This window comes from Neofelis nebulosa, chromosome X (assembly GCF_028018385.1).
Source record: "Neofelis nebulosa isolate mNeoNeb1 chromosome X, mNeoNeb1.pri, whole genome shotgun sequence".
Lineage (NCBI taxonomy): Eukaryota > Metazoa > Chordata > Mammalia > Carnivora > Felidae > Neofelis > Neofelis nebulosa.
This window is the reverse complement of record NC_080800.1, coordinates 125,704,274-125,728,554: the sequence shown is the minus strand read 5'-3', so window position 1 is coordinate 125,728,554 and position 24,281 is coordinate 125,704,274. Positions and strand designations below refer to the sequence as shown.

The following is a 24,281-nucleotide window of genomic DNA, read 5'->3' as shown; positions in this document are numbered from 1 at the left end:
TGGGATTCCTTCCTCTGATTCCTGCTTGCTGGATTGGGCTGCAGTCCCTACAGGAGGGTCTATTCCCAGGCTTTGCTTCCTAATGCCATCCCTTCTGCCACCTCAGCTTGGGTCCTTGTGAATACCTGCTGGGCTTTCAAGGCTGAGAGTTTTCACTAAACACATCTTGATCATCCAGGAGAAGAGGGAAGCCAACAGCTGGGCACACTCTGTGGAAGGAGTCCAAGCCTGGTCTGGGTTCAGGACTTTGTGTCTATATGTGTACTTCCTCCCAAAGGGATGGATTCTATCCCCAACAGATGATGAGAACTGAAGGACTGCTCGAACAGATGCTCAGGGCACAGTACTCAGATCACACAGCTGCCTGACACTGGGCCACCGTGTCCTTGTGGTTAAGTGTAGGCTCCCTGCAGGCACATTGCCTGGATTCAGATCAGTACTTTGCTACCTCTCAGGTGTGTGACCTTGGGCACATCACCTGAAATGGGGATGATAATTGTGTCTGCCTCATAAGTTTTCTGAGGAGAGTAAATGGGATAATAGATGCTAAGTACTTAGAATAATGCCTGGGCCCTAACATGTGCTAAATTGTTCCTGTTTTTATTACTGGGGCCTGTGGACATTTATAGAAGCAGCATCCCTTTGTAGTCTATCTGTATCCATCAACTTGATACAGATTGAGTGACTGGGTGCTGTCTTACCCAGTCTTTCCAGGGGTAGGTTGCATTCTTTGTCTCTGTAAATCAGGCAGGTTGATGTTCACAGCAAGCTGAGCAGTCACAGCTCACAGAGCACCTCATTGCCCATGCAAGCCTGCACTTGAGTAACACATTCACTAAGATTCTTCATGTTTGTTCCCACATCCATTTATCCCAGTTGTACTTGCAACCATAATTACTAAATTCAATTATTAAACTCATAAAAGTGAATGGAAAAGGAGTGGTTGTTTTTTGCATAAGAAACATTTTCTGGGGCACCTGGCTGGCTCAGTCGGTAGAACGTGCAACTCTTGATCCCGAGGTTATAAAGTCAAGCCCCACGTTGGGTGGAGAGATTAGTTAAAAATAAAATCTTAAAAAAAGAAACATTTTCCTTGGAAATATAATAAAGGTAAGTTTCTTAAAAATCATTGCCAAAATATGTACAGGTAAGACGATGTAAAAAACTAGGTTAAAAGTCTTTAGACTGTTTTGCAAGTTAATTTGATGTTTGGCTTAATTTTAAAGAAACTGAAAGCAGAAAGCCAAGACTTTGTTTTAGGAGGGTGTGTTAGCAAGAATGATCTGGATGAATATTCAAAGATAAAGCAGTCAAGAACTTTACCCAATCACACTGGACCAGAGGTCTACAACAGCAACAGTTAATCTGCACAACTGTGCTGGCCAGGACACAGTGAGGCAGGCTGCAAGTGTTGGCCTTTCAGACAGTGGTTTCCACTAGTGACAGCTCAAAGAGCCAAGGCCCCAACCCAGTGGCCTTTCTTTGCACCTGCTGAAGCAGAGTGGTAGGGCAGGTGTGCTAGCTGGCAGCATGCCCTTGTGGCTCTCTGCAGACACTGGCTTTGTCCGTCTGCTCTGAACCATAAGGGCACTAGCACAACTTGGAGCTGAACTATCTGTGCCAACATCAGCATACCTATACTTTGTCCCCAAGGATGACTCATGCTTGGTTTGCAGCCACTTAGGGACAGGTGGGACCTTGGGAACCACTCCCTGAATCACCTGAGAAAGTGGACCCTGACTCCACCCAGATCCAGGAACTTAGAGCCCAGCCAGACATGTTTATCTTCTCAGTGGGACCACTGCTTTTCCTCTCACTGAACCACAGAACATAGCTGTCCAGAGGAGGTGGGCAGGACAGGAAAAGGAGCTTAAGGATTTGTGGAAGGAAAAGAGGAAAGCAGAGATGAAGGACCTCCTTCTAGCTTGTCCTCGGAGCTCAGCCAAGAAGAGAGAAGGCACTGATTAACCCATCATTTGGTCATTCATTTGTCCCTTCACTCATTCCATACATATTCATTCTACTTCCTGGTGTCTGCCCAGGCAGGGCTGAACCTCCAGCTGCAAGTGGACCCTTGCGTCTGCTCTGGAGGATCTTGAGAGCAAGTGGCAGAGGGCAGGAGAAGGAGCAAGATTCAAGCATAGGCAATTCTGATAAGTGGAAAGCACAGGGACAAAGGATGTGGTGGGAGCAACTGGAGAAGCAAGCTGTAGACAGGACTATGGGAAATGACCAGTGTTCAGTCCCCCGTAACCCAGGCAGTTTTGGCAGCTTGACCCTGGCCTGTCACCAGGGACATGAGAGAATCAGTAACCTGGGGCCATCTGCCTCCTCCAGGCAGCTTACCCTCCTCTCCCAGAGTCAATGTCTGCTTCAATCAAGCCTTCAGGTGGGAAGCCCATGGCTCTGGATCCCACATTGCCATCACTTGACTGTGCACTTGACCTGTTATGGGAAGAGAAACATTTGCTGACTCTGATTAGGTTTTGATCTAATATAACTAAGATGTCCTGAGAGCAGGCCTCAAGGACTAGAAGCCCAGGCTCCCAGTTGCCACCCTGCGCTGCTCCAACTAGAGCCAACTGGACATCAGCAAGTATTTCTGCTTTTCTTCCAAACCTGATGGAATGGCAGCAAGAGTGGAGCCAAAAAACAGAGCAAAGTGGCAACTTGGGAGGAAGCTGGCACAACGTGGGGAAGCCAATGGTCAAAAAAACAAAGGGCAAAGCACTTGGGGCCACTAATAAATAATAGAGCCCAAGGCAGAAACAAGCTCCCCCAGACATCCCAGGTCCCCTTCCTTCATTTCATGACTGAGTCCCCATTGGGGATCCAGAACCCCACACTGATAAAATGGAGGCAGACAGGCAAGGCTGTGGGCTCTTATCCATTACTGGTTACCAACTTCCCATTGAAGAAACACTCAACTCTCAGCCGTTGCTCACCACACCCAGGCTTCCTTGGTCTAGCATGAAGGACAGCTCAATGAGATAGTCATAGGATGGCTGGGCACAACCATCCCTTCTGGACTCATCATCCACCACTGGCTCTGCCTCCCATCCTTGCCAGCACCTGCCATGTCTCCCTTTATCCACAGTTCATCCTGGAAGTCTCTGCTAGATGCTCTGTTGAGGTCAATGCATCCTTCGGTCATTGACTTCCCTAAACTTCTGACTTGGCAGGCTTGCTTGCCCTGGCCATCAGCAGGACTGCTTTCAGTGGGGGCAAAGGCACAGTGAAGTTGGGCCAAGGGCTGGGTAGGGGTGGTCTGGCCTGGAGTTTTGTCCTCCTCTGCAACTGGCTTTCTGAGGGATCTTGGCAGGGGCCTGCCCCTCTCCAAACCTCATACATTCCTTCATTGATTCTTTCAAAAGATATTCACTGAGGACTTGCACTGCCCCAGGCACTGGGGACACAGTGGGGAACTGGACAGTCCTGGTCCCAGCTGTATCCATGGACCTTACACCATAGGCCACATGGGCTCTATGTCCCTGCACTGAGTTACCTTAGGTCTAGATTGGGGCCCTTGCAGGCCTCCTCACCAGCCAAGTCTTTCTTGGCCTCTCTAGGACTGGGGTCCTCCTTGTATTTGGAGCCCAGGGAAGACCTATGGAGGAAAGAAACATAAGTTAACCATCCAACCACACTCAGATGAAGGCATTTATCTCATACTCAGATGCCAACTGTCTCCAAGGAACTTAAAAGCTGATATTGCAGGACAAGCCAATTCTCAAAATATCATTACTAATAGCTACTATTGATTTAGGGTCAGACTCCATTCTCATGATTTTGCATGCATTAACCCTCCACATAAACCCCAGGATATGGGCAGTATATTTATCCCTGCCTACTTTCTAGATGAGTGAATGGGAGCACAGACAGCCCAAGCAACTTGCCCCAAAGTTCCCAAGGGGAAGAGCTAGGATTTGAACCCAGTCTGATTTCAGAGTTCTGCACTATAATCCTCCATGGTGTTGAGACTTCTCCTAAGCTGCTAATTCAACCTCCCTATGTTCTCTCTGAGGTCATCGAGGAGCCTCAGTGTATACACTACTTTCATTATCACCATTCAGGACCACTGACCCAATGGGCCACTCCTGTCTTCTTTCCCAAATTCATCTGTCATGACTGTGACACCATCTCCTACCTCTCTTGCCATACCTTCCCAGTCTCCTTCACCATTCCCTCATCTTCTGCCCCTTAATGTTGGTGTTATCAGCATTCCTTTCCATCTGCATGCTCCACCTCCTTGCCCACCTCCTCCTCCTTGACATCAACTGCTACCCTCAAACCAATGACTTCCACATGTTCGCACATCTCTGTGCTCCTGACCCATACCTCCAATGCCTTTCAGACTGTCCCTCGGTCAGCTCACCCTCGACATGGCTAGAATTGACTGCCATTCCCAGCTGCCCTCGGGGGGATGACCAGGCAGCTGCCACCTCCACACTGGGCTCTGTGCCCAGCCTGCTAGCCCCTCTCTCAATTCCCTTGATATTGTACTTCATGTAAACACTGACATTGAATCCCATTATTTCAGCTTTCATCTGTCTGCATATAACATGTAAATTTCTTGAACCCTGACCTCTCCCAAACCTCAACTACAAACCCTCAAATGCCTCCCAGCAATTTGTATTTGGTTGCCCACAAGTAAACTCATTATATATTCATTTAAAAATACTAAGTATTTATATCACCCCTCCTTGTCCCTTGCCCCTGGTCCTCAGTAGTGTGGTGAGTTATGGAGCAAAAGGTGCAGAGTGGGAGTCAGGCAGCCTGAGTGGAGTCCTGGATCTGCCTGTTCTTGGCCATGTAACCTTGAGCAAGTTACTTGACCATTCAGGGTCTCAGTTTCCTCATCTGTAAAATAGACATAGTGACTGCATCTGCATCATGCATGAGGATACCTGCTAGGCTGTGGAGGCAGGGCAGGGCTTGGTGAATTCTAGCTTTCTCTCTTTCTTCTTTCCCCAAATTGATTATCTGGAAAGTGGGAGAGGAGCACCCCCGTGGGATTTCAATGGTTGTAGCTTTGCCACTCCCAGACAAAGTACCAGAAGCCTTGTGGGTTCTGGAGACAGGAGGCACAGCAGGGATGTTCACTGGAGGCAGCCTGGCTTCCTCCTGCATCTCTTGGGGTTACTTGGACCCTGTTTCTCAAAGACTGGTCACCTTAGGAAAATCAGTGAAGCAGCTTCCAATGTTACCTTATTAAAGATGTTGTCACACTGGATGATCCTCAATCATTCCAGCAACAAACACTCTCACATTTCTGTTCTGGGCCAGAGGGAATGTAGAGAACATTTAGCTGCAGCCCCTGCCCTCCAGGCTCTCAGAGTTCTTAGGGAAAATTGATCCAGGAGTGGACAACTGTGCATAGGCACCACATGGAGACCTGGGAGGCTGGAGACAAGGGCCCAAGGAGGGAGGGGTATATGAGGAGTACTGAGTTCAGGCTGCAGAGCCCAATCAGGGTGGGGGGCACTGCAGGGTTTTCCCAGGGGGCTGGAATGACTACTTCTGCCTTTTAGAAATCTCACCCAGGTAGAGATGTGGAGGGTCTAGGGATGGGGCAATAGGAGAATAAGAATAGGAAATATCTCTAAAATAGAATAGGTAGGACTCAGTGCCAGACTGGGGTGGGGGTGTGAAGAAGAAGGCACCAAAGAGGAGAGTAAAGGTACCTAGAGATCCATCAGGACTCATCTTGGATGACACTTCCTCCAGGAAGCCTTCCCTAACCAACCCACCCCTATGCTAGTGAGAGGCCCCTTTGGAGCTCCTACTGCTCCAGTGGGCATACACTCTGGCCTTCCTCCCCAGACTCTGGGATTCATGAGGAAGAGTCTCAGTCTGGCTGCTTCACAGCTGCCTTCTAGGCCCTGGCGCAGGGGTCAGGTGTGCATCAGGAGCTCAGTACATGTTAGTTGAGTGAATAGCTAAATGAGTAGGAGAGAGAGTGCTGCAGGATCCCTCCCACTACTTGCCCCTCCAAAGAAAATTGGCCCCTCCATGCTCAGATCTCCCCTTGTCCACACCCCAGCTCCTAGCAATCCACGCCCCATCCTGTATGCCTGTTGCATGGCTCCCTGCCTCCTATCTTGAGGCAAGGGCTGGGCCCTCTGTGCTCCTTGTAGTCCTCCTGTCCCTCACCCTCCCCAGCACCAGGTGTGGTGGCATCATGAGCTGTCAAGGCTGACCTGGTGACCCTACCCTGTTCCCAATAGTCCTGTCACACAAGCAGAGCAACTGCCCCAGTGGCTTCAGGGGGCTTTGCAGAGCCCATGTCCCAACCCAGCACAGCTGTCCTGTCTTGTTCTCAGTGCTTGGCAGGGCTGAGCCCTCACAGCTTGCTGGTGTCTGCGTCTGCCTCTCCTACCAGGCAGATGGTCAGCATCTCTGGCCAGGGGACAGTCACCTCTGGCTCGCCAGGGCCAGGTTTGCCTCACATGAACCAAGTACTTGCCCCTAAAGAGGTGTGGGGTGAAAACATGAATGGAGGCAGAGAACCTATATTGACCATGTCTCTTACCAACCAGCCCCTGGGCCTAATCATTTGCATCCCTTCCTTGCTTATCCCATCTCTAAAATGGTGTGGAAGGAGCCCAGCAGGGCCCCCATACCTCATTCCTTCCAGGTCTGGGGTCATCAGGCGGAGTCCTGCCCCAGGTGTCATGATCTGCAGGTGGACAACTTCCTCACCTCTTGTACTGTAGCCACGAAAGATAGCCAGGGAGTTGCTGGTAAGGAAAGCCTCCCCCTTTCCCATCTGTGCTAGGGGTCCAAGGGCATTCTCCTTCAGAGGCTTCCTGGGTAATGCAGTGGGACACCCAGAACCATTGTCTTTTTTTTTCTCTTGTCTCCTCTTTGGCCTTTAGCTTTCTTGGTGCTACAGCTGAGCTTGACTCACTGACCTCCAGGTCGCAGAGGAAGGAGAGTGAAACACCCCTTTACCAGTCTCCCACCCTTGAGCCCAGCCCCCTTTAAACATAGCAAGTGGATTCTGGATGGAAATGGGACTGCCCAGCCCCAATGCCCTGTCTGTAGCTGCTGTCATGATGCTGTCACCCACTTGCAGAGATGAGCCCTGGCTATGGTTCCACTGGAATGCCCAAAGTGGCTATTTGTGAAGCCAGTGGGAATTCTGGGTATATAGGCTGATGGGGACTGATGACAAACAAGATAATCAGGAAACCTACAGGCCAAAGTTGGAGTGAGAGCCAGTGGGAGTAGGATATCAGAGACTTAGGGGATGAAGGAAAGTGACAGTTGCCTGTGAACTGGAGTTCACAGAGAATCAGACATTCTCAGCACTCAGAGGACCCTTCTGAGGATTCCCGTGCTCAGAACCTGGCCCACAGCTGACCACATACATCCCACCAAGTCTGATTCCACTGCAGGACCTGGCCCCCAGCAGGCTTGGGCCATGGTGATGGCCAGAGCCAGAGGCAATCTAGAGCTCTCTGGCTTTGTGGGAGTACTCTTCACTCAAGACCATACCTTTCTAGGTCCACAAAGTAAGGCCTAAGCCATCCTTTAAGACCCAAACCACTTACAGCCACTCCCTCCTTTCTTCAGCCTGTGGACACTGGGTTGGGTCCTGGGTTATAGATGGAGGTGAGTTCCAGGCCAGGTGAAGCCCCCAGCCTAGTGTGTATGGGGGGCAAAATAGGGACAGAGTAGCATGGGTCCTGACTCTACTAAAGTGTAAGACTGTGCACAAATTCAGCCCCAAGGGCACCTGAGAAGCTTCATGGAGATGTGGCCTCGCTGGGGGCCAGCTGGAAGCAGGTGGGAGAGGAAGAGATGGAGGCTGGCAGGGGCCTTAAATACTACACTTGATCTTAGCCAAAAGGCTGAGAAGCGATTGGCAAGGGCCTTAAATGATGAAACCAGATCTGGTGTGGCAAAGGGATGCCATGGAATGGGCTTAAAGTGGGGGGTGAAGAGCTTCACATGATCAGACTGGCACTTTAGAAAGGCACCTTTGGGTCCATGACAGGGAAGGAGAGGCCAGGGTGAAGACAGAGAAACAGGTAGTCTTCACCTTGGGTGAGCCGGTGTGACTTCGCTGCTCTCCTTGGAAAGTCACCTTGGAGTTGATCCTGATGTCCGGCTCCAAGCTAAACTAGGAGGCCATAGAGGACCAGGTCAGTGGGCTGCCTGTGTATGTCCTTCCTGGGATTTGGCTGAGAAGTCGCACATTAGAGATGACAGGCGGAAATGGAAGGGCTTCCAGGGACAGGGGGCCTGGTGCACAGGGGAAGCTCTGATCTGTGCATGTCTCCTCCCATGATAGCAATGATGACAGCATAAAGCACCTGGCCAGGACACACCCCACTTGGGAACATCACAGGCAAGTAAAACATACTTCCTCACTGGTGTTTCTGGTTATGTGGCGGAGGAAATAGGAACAAAGTGTCACCCCAACCTGCCCAAGCTGGCACCTCTCCCTCAATGCCTTCTTCCTTTTTTGTCACCCCATTGAGCAATCCCTTCTTGAAGACCCAGCTCAAGTGGCACCTCTTCCAGAGGGGCTGTTATGAGTTGCACTGTGTCCCCTTAAAAGATATACTGGAGTCCTAACCCCTGGTATCTATGACTGTGCCCTTATTTGGAAATAGGGCCATTGCAGATACAATAAACTTAAGATAAACTCATACTGGAAGAGAGTGTCCTAATCCAGTGTGACTGATGCCCTTATACAAAGGGGGCATTTGTACACAGACACACAGAAGGAGTATGGCCATGTGAAGACAGGGGCAGAGACTGGAGTGATACATCTACAAACTGAGAGCTGCCAAGGATTGCCAGCAATACCAGAAGCTAAGACAAAGACCTGGAACAAATCCTCCCCCAGAGCATTTGAAGGGAACATATAGCCCTGCTGACACCTTGATTTAGGACTTCTGGCCTCCAGGTGTGAGAGGACACATTTCTGATGTTTTATCCACCGAGTTTGTGTTAACTTGTGACAGCAGCTCCAGCAAACTCATACAGGGGCCTTCCGGTGTCTCTTCTCCTGCAGCAGCCCACCAGCCCCTCCCTCACCAGACCTTCAACCACAGATGGCTCTAGTCCAATCTTAAGTTGTCAGCTAGGCTGAGAGCCAATGGAGACTGGGAGCACTCTTCCAGTGTGGACCCACCTGCCTGTGGGAGTACCTCCTTCTCTGCACCCACAACCGCATTTCCCTCAGAGGCCGGCAAGATGGCAATATTGGTCTCTTCATTTGCCCTGCAAATCAGCAAGCCTATAACTGGGAGCACCCAGGCACTCTGCCAAGGATTTCATATGTATTATCCCATTTAGTATTTGAGAAGGCCTCAGGAGGTAGGCATCACTACTCACTATTGTATACATGAGGAAACTGAGGCATAGAGAGGTAAAGTGGCTTGCACAAGGCCAGTATAAGGCAATGCCAGGGTTTGCCTTGTGCCAAAAGCTGTGCTTTTACTCAGTGCTCTCCAGCTTACTCTGTCAGAAAGCATGCTGGGGCACAGCCTGCAGGCCTCACCATGGTCGAATGAGGCAGAAAGCCAAGGAAGCTTGACCAGTGCTGTGACAGGGACAGCAACCAGGCCTGGGGGCCTTTGTGCATACCAGTTTCTCTGGAAGAGGGTATCTGAATAAGTTCAGTCCACAAGGTATATAGGAGTTGTCCCACAATGAGAGGGTTAAAAACAAGATGAACCCAAGAAAACAAGTTTTGGGGTGCATGGAGGGAAGGCCCCCTCCACTGTTGAGCAGGGGGTGGGAGTGATGGTAGAGACAAGTAATTCAGATGTAAGCACTTGGAGCTGGGGGACCTTTGAGATGCCAGGCAGGTCCGGCATCTGATGGAAGGGAAATGACAGCTGGACAGCCCAGAGGACACAGCCTGTAGGTGTTCTTGTGGTGCACTCCTATTCCAAACTTTCAGCCCTCCCTGAAGTCCCTGAAGGGTTTGGCACCTAAGACAAGGGCTTTACTCCTGGTTGGCCTGCTGGGTGAGATGAGGAAGTTACGTCAGACTTGAGCCAAGGAGGATATGGCAAGGACAGACTTGGGGAAGAGGCAGCCTCTTCAGAACCATACCTGGAAACAAGGCTGTGATATTTTCCTGCCCCACTCTGCCATAAACCAGCTTTTTCTGAGTCAGTACAGCACCCAGAGTTTGGTTGAGTCACTGCTCCCCATAGGGCTGCACTTCTTCAAGGGCACAATCCAGCCTGGAGTTCTCAGATAACCAGGCAGAGAGAGGCTGGGTATGGGGAACTGATGGTGGTTGCCTGACCTGACCAGTGCAAGACCTCTCTGGTACAGTGGGGTCAGAAAAGAAGGCCACCCAGGACCAGGCAGTGGCTCACCTGGAAGCTGCCTGGCAGGGTTCCATATATTGTGTGACTGCACAATCTGAGGGAAGAAGCACTATGAGAAGTATCAAAGTAAGCCTCCCTGACCAGCCCCAGTTGTACACTTCTGATGAGAACTCTTTCCTTCCTATTGGAGGCTGCCCCATTGTGAAACATCTCTGGTATCTAGAACTTTCTGTAATCTGGTCCCAATTCTGTTTCCTGGGGCCTCACAGGCAAGATTGATCTCGGACTTTTGGCCTTCACAACTGTGAGGCAGTATATTTCTGTTGTTTGAATCACCAGTTTGGGGTACTTTCTTACTGCTGCCCTAACAAACCACTATAGCCACCTTACTATAACAGAAGATGAAGGGTATTAAACATCCAAAAGATATGTTAAAATGCCTCTCAAATACATAATACAGCACAACCTAATTCTCCTAAGTTCTCTTTTAAAAATCATCTGAAACCATTCACTGCTCTTCTTTTTCTGCACAAAAGACAAGGAGAAATCAGAGATGTGCACTGTTTGGGGCTGAATTATGTCCCCTCCAAATTCATATGTTGCAGTCCTAACCCTGGTACTTCATGGTACATTTATTTGGAAATAGGGTCACTACAGATGGAATTAGTTAAGATGAGGTTATACTGAGGTAGGGTGGGCCCCTAATCTAACATGACTGATGTCCTTATAAGAAGAGGAGAGGGGCGCCTGGGTGGCGCAGTCGGTTAAGCGTCCGACTTCAGCCAGGTCACGATCTCGCGGTCTGTGAGTTCGAGCCCCGCGTCAGGCTCTGGGCTGATGGCTCGGAGCCTGGAGCCTGTTTCCGATTCTGTGTCTCCCTCTCTCTCTGACCCTCCCCCGTTCATGCTCTGTCTCTCTCTGTCCCAAAAATTAAAAAAAAAAAAAAAAAAAAAGTTAAAAAAAAAAAAAAAAAAAAGAAGAGGAGATTAGAATGCAGACACACACACAGGGAAGAGCATGTGAGGACACACTGGGAAAGGTGGCCATCTACAAATTGAGGAGAGGCCTCCCTCCCAGCCCTCAGAAAGAACCAACCCTGCTGACACTTAAATCTCAGACTTCCAGCCTCTAGAACTGTGAGACAATACATTTCAGTTGTTTGAGTCACCCCATCTTTGGTTCCGTGTTACAGCTGCCCTAGCTAACTAAGACAGCTCCTATGTCCCATCAATCCCCAAGTCCCATCAGTGCTGCCTTGTGAAGAGCTCTGAAATATTTCCACTTGTTTAAAAGTTCTCACCGACAGGGGCACCTGGATGGCTCAGTCGGTTAAGTGTCCGACTCTTGATTTTGGCTTAGGTCATGATCTCAGGGTTTTGTGAGTTCCAGCCCTGCTTTGGGCTCTGTGCTGATGGCTCAGAGCCTGCTTGGGATTCTCTCTCTCCCTCTCTTTCTCTGCCCCTCCCCTGCTCACGATGTCTCTGTCTCTCTCAAAATAAATCAACTTGAAAAAAATAAATAAAAATTCTAATGGACAAAAGTTTAGACAAACAGGGAGAATCATGACATGGAGGCAGTGAAGAAGAGGGGCAGTGGTGCCACTGGAGCCATGGCCTCAGGATGGCCTCACACTCCTGGCTCCCTCTAGGAAAGAAGGTCTGCACCCTTGCTCTCCACTAGTCTATGCTATGGCAGGTGGCCTTATCTCCCTCCTGGCACAGAGGAGGGAACCCTGAGGGACCATGGTCACATACAAATTTTTGTGGGACTTGAACTGGGGAGGAAAGTAGGGGCTCACAGTGGCATTACAAGAGCTGGAAAATCCCCTGGGGTCCCTAAAAGTGACCTGTAGACAAAGGTGCTCTGCCCCTCTGGTTTCAGAGTCTTCCAAGGGTTCCATGGAGGCATACCACTTAGCAGGCTTGGATTTGGACAAAGCTCCCAGTCCCGGCAGGAGCTTTAAACAGCAGCAACAACAGGGAAGTGGTGCTCTGAACAGGACTTACCTTGATTCACTGAAAAGTACAAGGAGGTATTGATTGCTCTTCATTTGCAGACAAGAGAGCACCATTATTTGCCCAGACACTCAGGGCTCAGAAATCAGACCAAATCTGGACCCCGTCTGTAGTGAGATTACCAGCACTCAGTCTGCCCCCTGCCTTCTCACCCCAGTCCCAGGCTGTCCCATCTGACCAGCTTACAGGCCAAAGCCAGCTCATGGCACCCACCTGGGCTCCCAGCTCCTGCCAGGGCTGGGCAGAGTCAGCATGTGCTCAATCCAAATCCCCTGAGACACTTTGGCTCTGTCTCCATCCACACTGGCAAAGAAGGCAGCTGTGAGGGGGGCTGGGGGCTGTAGAGCCTCCTTCCCCAGCAGAGGACAGAGGACATAGCTGGCAGGCTGAACTTGGACAATTTACAATAGAGCTATTAACAAGCCCAAGAATGGCAGGGCTAGCACTCTGATGGTAGGCCCTCTCAAACCCTATGGCTAGTACTTTTTCCTAGGATGCTGTGGCCACAAGTGGGTTAAGTTGACACAGATAACATTACAAAGACAAGAGTGATGTACTCTCTCCCTGGAGATCAGGCTGTTTTGCTCCTTTTAGCCCTAGGACATCCAGCCAAAAAGCTCTTATTGATTTCTGTGCCCTGTCTTGACACTGATCACATGGGGACACTGACCCTGAGGCTTTGCAAGGAGATGACCTAGCAGAGGTTCCACAGTAACAGTGGCAGGCAAGCCTGGCAGCCACCAGCCCCAGACAGAGATGAGTAATTGATTACCTGCTCGAGCCAGGAGAGGATCTTCCTAGAGCAGGTGGGTCCTGGCTCTTCTCAGAAGGCCTGTCCTCATCCACCACCTCAACCCTTTAGGCGAGACAAGAAACAGATGCACCACCTGTCCCCAGGGTACCTGTGGCCTGCTCAGCCGCCCTACAGCTTGCTGTTCCTAAAGGACATGATTTCCTTCCGTGCTGTCTATGGCCATGAGGTGGCCCAGCCTGGAGGCTCAGCAACTCCAGTTTGGGATAAAGGACAGCATATCAGGTTGAATAGTATCCCTTCAAAATCCATGTCTGCCTGGAACTTGTGAGTGTGACCTTATTTGGAAATAAGGTCTTCGCAGATATAGTCAACATAAGATCAGGTCACACTGGAACAGGGTGAGCTCTAAATCCAATGACCAGTGTCCTTATAAGAAGAGGGAAATTTGGACACAGACACACAGACAAAAGGTCATAGGACGATAGAAGCAGAGACTGGAGTGATGTGTCTACAAGCCAAGGATTGTCAAGGGTTGCCTGCCGCCACCAGAAGCTGGGAGAGAAGCCAGAGACAGTTTCTCTTTCACAGCCTCCAAAAGGAACCAATCCCGCTGACACCTGGATCTTGGACTTAAAGCCTCCAGAACAGGAGACAGTACATTTCTCGGGTCTTTGCCACCCAGTTTGTGGTACTTTCTTATACCAGCCCTGGCAACCTAATTCAGCTAGTAAAAGCACATCATTATCTGTCACTTCCTTTATGCTGCCATCACCCTTTCCTGACTGTATTCCAGTCTTCAGCTCACTATGCAACCTTGTCATGGATGCTTTCTTTGTTTACCTCATGGAATATCCCTAAAATTCAACTTTCTGGAAGTCTCTTCCTTATACTCCCCAAATATTCTCTCCCAGAAGATATTCTGTCTCAACTGATGGGGACATGCCTCTCTCACTCAACTGGAGTGTCCTAATGTCCTGATAATTTCGTATTGAATTCTGTTCACCCTTTAGGGCCCATCTCCAATGTTATGGTCACTTCCAAGGGCCTGGCCAGGCAGAGGCTCCCAATAAGCCTCTGGACCCCAGCCCAATAATCCCTCCTGCTGAGGCATTGTCCAGCCTGTCCCTGGTAGAGTGGGAGGGAGGGCAGGGGAACAACTCCTTTTTAGCCTGGTAGCTACTTTTTGCTTCAAACCCCAGAAGCTCTTGGAAACACTAAGGCTCTATTGGGGATCAGGGGCCTAGCCCTGTTAGCAAATGGAAGTTTCCAGCCACAAGCTATGTTCTGTCAGCCAGATCCTGCCTACACAGAACTGCCTGCTGACGCCACAAGTGCCACCATACCCACCTACTTGCTCATCTGGCCTCCAGACAAAAGCCACTAGGCCCTCACAACTTCCCTTGCTCAGGGACAGAGGCCCCTTCCCACTCTGCACCTGCTTTCCATGGTGATCATACTCCACCTCTGCTGGCAGGATACTTTCTCTCCAGCCAGCAAGAGGTTTGCAAAGATTCCCTTGCTGACATTTACCTCTTTGCAATGAATGGAGCCTGCATCTCCTGGGCAGGGCTGCTGCAAAGGAAGCAGAAAGGCAATGTGTTGGACAGAACCCATGGATAAGTGACATCATGACCACTTTGCTTTATAGGGTCCTGGGCCTCTCTCTCACTCCCAGTACCTCATTAGCCCTGATGGCAGGAGCCAGACCTCTCAGTTTTCCAGAAAGAGCATCTGAGAATCCTGGAAGGTCTAGCCAGGAGGAAAGGAGGGGAGCCAGTTGGTAGCTGAGTTGGCCCAGAAGCCAGGCCCTGCTGTGTCTCCTGTCATGTAACTCACCTGATGTTCTTCTTGGCTGCTGACAGAACGTAGGAGTGCTCCCGGGAGGCTGTCTTCCTCACCACACTGCTTGCAGCCTCTGACCTGCGGTGGCACAGAGAGAAGGTATCTAACGGCATAAGGCAGGACTCACTCTGCCAGCATAGCCCAGCGGCTACCCAGGATGGCTCAGGGCCACCCCAGGGAGGCAAGTGCAGAAAGTCAAATTAGCGCCTGCTCCCAGAACTATTCAAAGGAAACAGAGACCATGCAGCCCACATTTATCAAGCATAGATTGTGGGCCTGGCCCTGTGCTGCATGCTGCAAATCCATACTGGCTCATTGAGTCCTTACAACTTAGGAAAGTAGGTGCTAGTATCACCCACAATTTACAGATGAAGAAACTGAGGCATGGGAAACTTTAGTGACTTGTGTGAGACCACACACTTAGCTGATGGCAAAGTGGGCAGTCAATGCTCAGCAGCCTGGCTCCTGAACTTCTTGCTTTTCCCCTGTACCTCCCAGGCCCAGGGACCACTGTCACTGCAGACTCTGGCCTTAGGATTGTCCATCTGCCAGACCTTCAGCACAGGAGCTTTGCTGTTTCCTAAGGCGCAGAGGGCCCAACAGACACTGGCAGTGGGGGCAGGCTCAGCCCGGGGCAAGGGGGGGCAGTTATTTCCTCAGAGCCTAGCTGCTGCCCAAGTACCTGAGCCTCATTTTGGGGTGAGGGGCACTGGCACTTCCAGAGCATAGCTCTGCCACCCAGCCATGCAGGCCCTGCCCAGCATAAAGCATACACAGCATCCACACAGCACACACGGCATACACACAGAGGGCTCCTCCTAGGAGGATGGCCGATTTTGGTTCAATTTGCCCAGGACCCTTTTTAGCAAATTGATATAAAGTCCTGAAGCACCTTCCTCTGTACACTCTGTCCACCCAGGGGAGGCTTTCCCCAGCCCTCATTACCTAGGTTCTGCTCCATGAAAGTTTCATAAAGGGTCCCCTGAGCTGGCCCAACACTAAGTGGGTGGTTCTAGGATTCAATGAATGACACCTGTTGCTGGAAGCCACTCCTCCAGCAAACAAGTCAGCACTGATATTGTACGTGTTGTGCATTTTGTCACTGCAACTGGCACCATTTCTATATTACTGGTCCACAGAAACTTGGGCCCCTGCCCTGACTGTGGGATGCTCAGCGGGTACCATTACCTCCGTTTCTGCTCATCAGATGAGAAGGGAACCTCCTCCTCTTCAGCATCCCCTGATGCTGAGCTGCGTCTGACATTGTAGGGTGCCCTGGGGCAGGGGAGAGGGTGTGAGGATGCTGTTGGTTGTGGCCCCTCCTCCCCCATCTCTGCCCCTGTTCCCTGTCACAGGCTGCCACCCTCAGCAGTTTGGCTTCCTGACTTACAACAATAATAGCACATGTTGGCATTGCTGCCTCTGAGTCTTTGCTCATGTCACTTCTTCCTCCTCAAGAGACAGCCCTCTCCTCTCTCCTTATTCCAACCCTAACTGTCCTCCAAGGCCCAGTTCAAGCCTCTACCCTTCTCCAGAAAGATTTCCTACCTGGTCCATGTCACTGGATGGTTGTGACAAGGGATATAAAGTAATATAAAGATGTGGGGCCCTTGGGAACTGCAGATTCAACCCATACTTCTGTCCAGAAACCCCCTCCTTGGCCACATAGTGGGGGGCTTATTTGATAGGGGCCAGAAGGGGAGCCCCAAAGATTTATATCCAAGAAGCGGTTCAGATTTCAGCACAAAATGCCAATTACTTGGCTGCCAGGGCTATCATCATGCTCAGGATCATCAGGCCCCAGAGCGGCCAGGCCTACACCCCAGAGGGGGCAGAGGCATGTCCAGGAAACAGAGTCAGCCAACAGCAGCCCCAGAGATATGACCCACGACCCTTCCTCCAGACTCACCGGCCCCTTCTATAAGCTTCTTAGAGCCCCTGCTTTGCCACAGATCAGAAGAGCAATGTGCTCCAGGTCATAGTGGCAACTGGTAGGAATGTTAGGCCTGCTGTTTGGGCTTGTCCTTGAAGGAGGGAACTGAACTGGGTCTGCCATTGCATACTTACAGCTTCTTGTAATCCTCAGTGGTCATCTTATAGCCGGAGGAGGAGGGCCGAGGAAGCCCACTGGGAGCTGCTCTCAGCAGACCAGCAGCACTGGAGAGGAAAGGAGTTTCCATGTGCCCACTCCCAAGCCCCCTCTTGCTTCTAAATTTGTCTACATGCCCCAGCAGGAATGTGGCTGGTGGCCTTTCTTCTTTTCTTTCAGCCCTGCCACACACCCATACCATCTGTGCCACCCTGAGCAGGGCAGCCCTCCTGCCATAGGTTGACCCAGGCCCCTTGACCCTGCCTTTATGATGGAGCCCAGGTTCAACCTGACACCAAGGCGTTTTGATGACATGCCACTTCAGCCTTCTGGGAAGAAGGTAAAGTAAAGCACACAGCTGCTGGGAAACAGGACTGCCCAATCTGGGTCATACATCCACCTGGGGCTTTGTGTCCCAGCACTACTCTCTAGGGCCCTGCCCTACACAGGAGAGCTACCATCCACCACCCCTCCCCATTCGAGACAGATAGAGTAATCTCTCTGCCATAAGCCTGACCTAGGCCCTCATGCCTGGTGCTTGGCCTAGGCCCTCACCCCAAGGACACACACCTTTTTGGATCTCCATTGGCCTTGGGGAACTGCCGCTGTGGCTGACACGAGCTGTCTATGGGCTTGGTGAACACTCCCCTATAAGAAAGCCCAGAAGAAGTAGCTCTGTGAGCTCCCCTGTGGGAATCCAGGGAGCAGTGGTGTGCAGGCATGTGGAGGCAGGCAGGGTCCTATGGTTACCTACCGGATGATATAGCCAGTGGGAGCCCTTGTGCTTGGAGGCCTGCCGAGGGAAAAGAAGGTATGAGGTGAAGCAAAGACGCCCTATTTCCCCTGCACCCAATGCCAGCAAAGTGGATTGGCTGGTGGGTGCCCCAGTGTGGTCAGAATGAGGGGAACAAGAGTGGCTGGCCATTTCTCAAGAGAGCCAGCTACCCCTTCATCCAAGCCAGGCTTCCTATTCTGCTCTCTCATGCTCCCCAGGAAAAGTACCGGGACCAGCCCAGGATGGCCCTGGATCACAGTAAGTGCCCAGGAAGATGTATGTGTTCCATGGCTAAACATTTGCCGCAGAGGGGTCTCCTCCAAACTCAAGTTTTTCTCTCACCTTCCAGGCCCCAGCACTCCCCTGAACAAGAAGTCTTCTGGGATTGATGACAGCGCTCCCACTCTCTACTCTCACAACTGGAGGCTGCATGGTCAGAGGCCTGGGGTTGAGGCATGGCAGGGAGAGCCCAGGGTCCCGGACCTAACCACACAGCCTCCTTTGGGAAGGCTCATGAGGGACCAAGGGGTAGAACCAAAGGCAGCTTCCCCACCTTTCCTGCTCCTTTGGGGCCTCTCTCCTCCAGCTCCTGAGATGCCCACATCACAGACTTGATGAAAGTTTGGGACTGGAGGGCATGGCTGGAAAACAGACTGCACATGCTGGGTGTCTCCTGCTTGGGAGCAACTGAGCGGGTTCGAAGGGCCAGTAGTGGTAGGCAGCAAAGAGCTGTGAGTTTGGGGTGCAGGGGAAGGAGACAAGGATTCAGCAGATGGCTTTTCTTTCTAGGAAGACAGTAGCTTAAGGGTTGGAGAACAGGGGAAGTGGGTCTAAGGGAACCCCCACACAAGCAGGTGGGAAGGGCAGCACAGAGCCACAGTGTTCTCCATCATGGCAGACCCTGTCCTTAATAGAGACAGCAGCCTGCAGGTGACAAATTTGCAAGCACACTTGGGGTGGGGCCTGAGAAAGAAAGGCCACTTCCCCCCATCTAGCCACACAAACATTTTTGGCTTGGGGAGGCTAGGCCATGATCACTGGCTGTCCCTTGGATCTACTTCTTTCCCCAAGAGAAAAGGAGAGCCGAAGTTTATGTAGACTTCCAGGTATCCCTGCTCTAGGCCCTGAGTCACAGTGCCCTGGGATGTGCTTTCTAAACATAGCCCCAAACAGAAGCCCAGGGTGAGAACCGTACCACCCAAAGTAAACTAGCCCCCTGGTGAGTAGACTGTCTTTAAACCGTCCTCAGGCCTTCACCAACTTTGCCAACTGCAATAATCACAATCCATAATTCTCTCTTTTATGTTCACCTCTCTGTTTGGTTCATGCCTGTGTTCCCTGCTAAGATGTTAGTTCCCCAAGGAGAGAGCACAGGACCTGGCTGGTAGTGGATGCCAAGTCAGGGAGGGGTGGTGATGGGCAAGTCCATAGTTGTTAGAGGCAGCCCCAGAGACTTAGCAGTGAACTTGGATCCCTCCCTTCAAGCTGCTGCCACTGCCTCTATCACCACCTGAGAAAGATCCTGGCAGTGCCTTCACTGCCAACTGCCAGTGAACTGTAGCAAGACTAAAGCCTGAGGTTTGTATTCCCACCACTCACTGACTTGGCAGTGCTTTGGAGCACCCCTAGACACCGATATGCAAAAGTCTTCAAAATGCAGAGGGGATGGGCTGTTCCCTTTGGCCACATCTCAAAATATGTCATCCTGAATTTGGGAGACCATTGGAACAAATGTGTCCATCTCCTTGACACCCTGATTCCTTCCTAAAATTCACCTGTACCCCCCAGAGAGCTATGCAAAGGCTGTAAAATCAAATTGTGGGCAGTTCTTTGGTTCCGCAGTGCACTCAGCAATCAGGGCTACCTACAAGAGAGTCATGTGTGACTCTCAACACTGTGTAAATCACCTCAGATATGTTGTCTCACCCTTTACAGAGACTTCTCAATGTCCACTAGGCAGCTGGAACCATGGAGGCCCATTAGGTAGCCAGCCTCAAGGTCACACAGCAAGGCCAGGGATCTGAACCCAGTGACACCTGCACTCCCTTTCCCAAGAGGAAGCAGAACAGAAAAGCCTGTCTCTCCTGTGGATTTGAAATGATTCACTGCAGACCCTAACATCTATTTTGAGTTTGGGCTCCTCCTTATCCCCTGAAGACTGCGGCATGAGGCCCACCCACTGGCCATCAGGCATCACCTCTTACCTGGTCTTCGGGACTTCCCCAGCTGATGAAAAGGATGTAGCTCGACTCCGACCAGGAGGCAGCTCTCTGGAGAAAAAGGGATCCTGAAAGAGTGGCTCTCTGCCATCAGCCCCCTTGCAGCCTCCATCCTAGAGGCTGTCTGTTGAGCCCCAAAGCAGGTAGGGTGGGGTGCAGTGCATGCACCACAAGAACTTGGCTCACCATTCCCATCTCACCTTCTCCTTCCCTGGCCTTTCTCCACATTCCACAGGCAAGTATGTACATGCCCACTCGGCATCAAGAGCTTTTCCACCCTGTAACTTTGGTTGAGTCTTGCCCTCAACTGGATTGCTTTCCCGTGCTCTGCCCTCCCCAGCTTGCCTGTGGCCACATGCCCCCACTGAAGTCTGAGTGGTGGAAGTCCCTCAGCATCCCCAGGCATCGACGGGCCTTTGTGGATTACAACCCTACCCCACCTCATTGTTGCTGGCCTCCTAGCCTCCTGGACTTACAGGGTGTGGCCCTCTGATTCATCCTGCTTGGTGATCCAGCTCTTGTCCCCCTTCAGCGTGGTCCGAACCTTCATCTGCTTGAGCACATTATTGCGTTCCTCCTCACCTGGTAGTAGTGGTTTCCCTGGAGGGGCAAGGCCAGGCAGCCTCAGAAGGGGAACCCAGCCCCAGGACACTGATGCCTCCCTGCCAGTCCTCCCAATATGCTGCTCTCTGCTGCCATGCTTGTGGCCCTTGCAGGGCAGGCCACACACCAAGACTGGGAGAAGAGGGAGTGCAGTCCTCACCTTTGGTGCTGCCTCCAAGAGCTGAGATACTCATGGCGCTTGCTCTGCAGATCCCTTCTCAGTTGATTCAACAGGGCTCCTGAGGACAAAGGCAAGCACATGGCTTGTCACTTCATGCATTTATAATGGCTTGCAGGTCATCATGTGGTCCCTGACTGCCCTTTGGGTATCAGGAAGCAAGAGTTGTTGGAGTTTGGGTGGTGGGCAGAGGCCAGGGAGTGAGCACACACTGGACCTGTCATTGTCTGATAGTAAAACCACCTGTCTGCCCAGAGCTGCTCAAATGGGGCATGGGCTGCTATGGAGCTGTCTATTCAACAGATAGCTTATAAGGGCAAACCACAACCCCCCCTAGAGAGTTCTGATGGCCAGATTCCAGGCCCAGATGAGTGTAGGGGAGAGAGGGGAAGCAGTGGAACCTCCACAGGGTAGGCTTCCTGAGGGCTGGCACTAGTGGGCTCAGAAAGAGGGACTAAAGGAAGGGTGGGGGCTGGGAGACCAGTTCCTTTGGGGTTGGATTATCTTTCTCACTCTTTAGTAGCTGTCTGACAGACCTTTGGCAGGTCAGCTAATGTGTCCAGTCTGCCTCACTGTCCTCATTTGTAACATGGGATTTTAAAAACTCTACCCTTCAGGACTGCCATGAAGGCAGAATGCACCAATGTTCTTGAAAATGCCTGGCACCACCTGGGCACAGCAAAGATCACAGGGCAGTTGGACAGGAGCCAAGGAGCAATTGAGTCTCAACCTATCTTCACTGGGACAGGGGACTGTCAGCTGTCCTCAATCAAAACCACCAAGCCTGAGAGTGTGCAGCCCTGTGATGCTCACGGGTTTGCTTCATCTCCAGTGGGGAAAGCCCAGGGCCCCTCTGCCAACTTCTAGTAGTGTTCAGGGACCAGGTGAGGGTTGGGATCTGGTAAGGAATTGCTGTTGTGCTCTGCTTTCTCTTCCTATCTCTATTCTTGCCCTGCTCTCCTTCCTTGTCTTTTCTCTGCCCTTTAGCTATGTGTTTCCCTCCTGTAGCCAGTGAAAGGTGGACCACAGTGACCTCCGGAGCCTCACAGCACTGTGAAGATGTTTGTCTCAGAAGGGGCTGGGGTGAGGAAGCCAACTGTCCAGGCTGGGAACGGCCCAGTGCTAAAGGCAGATAGAAGGCCCACATCGTGGGTCTAATCCCAGCTCTGGCTTGCCACAACTAGCCCTGTGGGCCTCAATAGAAGGACTAGAGGTTCCGACAAGTGGACATGATGGGAAGGAGGGGCCCTGGCCCTGCTGGCATAGTCCTGAGGCAGAGCAGCCTCTCCCTTAGGAGCCTGTTACCCGCTGGCCCCCCCTGCTGCCAGCTGGCAAGGCCTGGACATGTTTCTTTAGAGGTCAAGGGCACACTAAAATGGCTAAGGCAGGGGCCAAGATCAAACCAAATTTGCCATGTCAGCAAGAGCTGGCTTTCCCATAAATTGCACTGAATGAGCAGCTCAGGAGGCCCAAGCCTGATGCGTGCCAGGAATGGCACCTCATCACAGCAAATGGCAGCCCCACTGTTCAGCCCCTCCACCAAGGCTGCCACATCAGAGTTATATTGAGCAGAACTCATTCCATAAGCAATCTTTAGACCACATACATCCAACTGTCCCATCCCAGCAGCCCATGGAGTAGCCCCACTGGGCAGGACACACAGATACACTTGCTACCTAGGATCTTGGCCCCTCAGTCTCCTGGTGCTGCTGACTGACTGTGAGACCTTGGGCCAGTACCTCACCTCTGGGCCTCAGCTCAGGGCCTCCTACTGCTGAGTGTTTAAGTTCCTTCAGGAATTCATCAGTTTCCTCTTGACAAACCTGTTGACCACATTGCCTAGAAGTTTCCTGCCAAATCAACCAAATAAGCCACCTCCAAAATCAGGATAGACTCACACACATGCAGAATGACAGAGGCAGAGGGACCACTGGGAACTCCCTGGCCAAAGGGGCAGGGATAAGTGTAAGAGCCCACAGCAAGGGAGGGTGGAGTTGCCTTAGGTCCCATCCACACAACTAAGACCCCAGTCAGAAGACTCAAGGCTTATGCCCCACCTCACCAGGCAAAGAGCAGGGCTGATGCTATATCTCAGAAGTCAAATGTCCCCTTTTGATGGGACAGTAAATCTGAAAAAGTCAAGAAGTAGAGTCTTCCCATGGGCTTGAAGAAGGCAACTCTTTGGAGCAAGGAGCCTCTAAAGTGATGCGCCCCAGCCAGACAGATGGACACATGAGGTATGAATCAATGTCCCAGCTGCAGAGTTGGCTTTTCCCTCCACTTCACTGGTCCCTCCTCTCCCTGCACCTGCTTTCATCTGTGCCTCATTCCCGCAGCTTGGACCACATCAGCCCTCACTTTTCACTCAGCTTCTGCTGGTTGTCCATTGTCTCTAAGCCTGGGGGCAAACTCTCCAGTGTCCGGACCCAGTTACTTTTCTCACAAATGACCCTCAATGTTGACACTGTGCTCCAAGAAGACCATGTACCTCAACATCCTTAGACGGTGGCCCTACCACAGTAATTCTCATGCCTTTGCTTATGCTGGTTCCTCCCACCTGGGATGCCATTCAACTCCTCCTGCTGAGCTAAGCCCTGCCTCTACCTCAGGGGCCCACCTGTCTTGCCTGCTCCTGCTCCTACTGGGGACTCTCCCCTTGTCTGACCTTCATGCCTTGGTACTGTTGATCAAAGTCTTCCCAGACAAGACCTGCTCCCTCTACCAGCCTCAGCAAGAACAAAACCGAGGCATCCCCTCACACCCAATACATACCCTGCACTGATTATCTGCACTGAAGGCTGGCAGGAGCCATGCTTTTGACTAACCATACATTGCCACCTCTCCTTGGACCCAAGTCTCTTCTCAGACCCACCATCCCCTTCATCCTCAATCAATGGACAGCTGGGAAAACCCTCACTAGAGACAGGAACAGCTCTGAAGAATGGGATGCAGACCACTCAAGAGTATGTTTCCCAGGAAGCACTCACATACTGTTGGTGGGCAGATCAATGGACTCATCTTTTCAGATGACAAATCTCTATGTGTTTTGAAAGCCTTGAGAGCGTAAGACCATTGGTCCAGAAGCTCCCCTCACAGCAATCTCTCCTATGGAGACAAATGAGTAAGCAGAACAAAGTATACAAGAGGGGTGGTGTCCCAGTGTTGAGTATAATGGTGAAAATTAGGCAATAATGTAAATTCCCAACAGTGATATTTAAACATAATATGATACATGATTCAAGCAAATACTATGCACTTATTACAAATGATATGGATATATGATGTAATTTAACAAGTTTCATGTGTATGGTTTCCATATATCATTAAGTGAAAGGAAGCTTTTAAACAAAAAGATGTGTAGGATGATGCTATTTACTTAAAAATATATGTACATTACAATGAACAGGGAAAGAAACACCTGAATGGATATATACCAAAATATTATGCTCCTCTGTGTATTCTATTTTTCCTATCATGAATGTGCATTGCCTGTGTGATAAAGACT

The 24,281-nt window shown here is 51.0% G+C and overlaps 1 protein-coding gene across 22 annotated transcripts in view; it reads right to left on the bottom strand.

Annotated features, from left to right (window-relative positions):
• ZNF185 (zinc finger protein 185 with LIM domain) overlaps positions 1 to 24,281 on the bottom strand; it is a 70,694-nt gene that overhangs the window by 35,980 nt on the left and 10,433 nt on the right. For 6 of the 22 annotated variants that reach the window (XM_058713939.1, XM_058713927.1, XM_058713929.1 and 3 more), the window contains exons 2-15: positions 20,759 to 20,837; positions 20,472 to 20,595; positions 19,981 to 20,046; positions 17,756 to 17,794; positions 17,572 to 17,649; positions 16,980 to 17,069; positions 16,101 to 16,187; positions 14,907 to 14,990; positions 14,601 to 14,642; positions 13,089 to 13,172; positions 12,530 to 12,619; positions 6,624 to 6,710; positions 3,506 to 3,607; positions 2,347 to 2,445 (exon numbers count right to left, since the gene is read on the bottom strand). In XM_058713939.1, the coding sequence (XP_058569922.1) occupies positions 2,347 to 2,445; positions 3,506 to 3,607; positions 6,624 to 6,710; positions 12,530 to 12,619; positions 13,089 to 13,172; positions 14,601 to 14,642; positions 14,907 to 14,990; positions 16,101 to 16,187; positions 16,980 to 17,069; positions 17,572 to 17,649; positions 17,756 to 17,794; positions 19,981 to 20,046; positions 20,472 to 20,595; positions 20,759 to 20,792 (1,106 nt within the window). In that variant the 5' untranslated portion in view covers positions 20,793 to 20,837. The remainder of the gene's footprint in view (positions 1 to 2,346; positions 2,446 to 3,505; positions 3,608 to 6,623; positions 6,711 to 12,529; positions 12,620 to 13,088; positions 13,173 to 14,600; positions 14,643 to 14,906; positions 14,991 to 16,100; positions 16,188 to 16,979; positions 17,070 to 17,571; positions 17,650 to 17,755; positions 17,795 to 19,980; positions 20,047 to 20,471; positions 20,596 to 20,758; positions 20,838 to 24,281) is intronic. The other 16 variants (XM_058713928.1, XM_058713932.1, XM_058713936.1 and 13 more) reach the window with 13 other exon arrangements.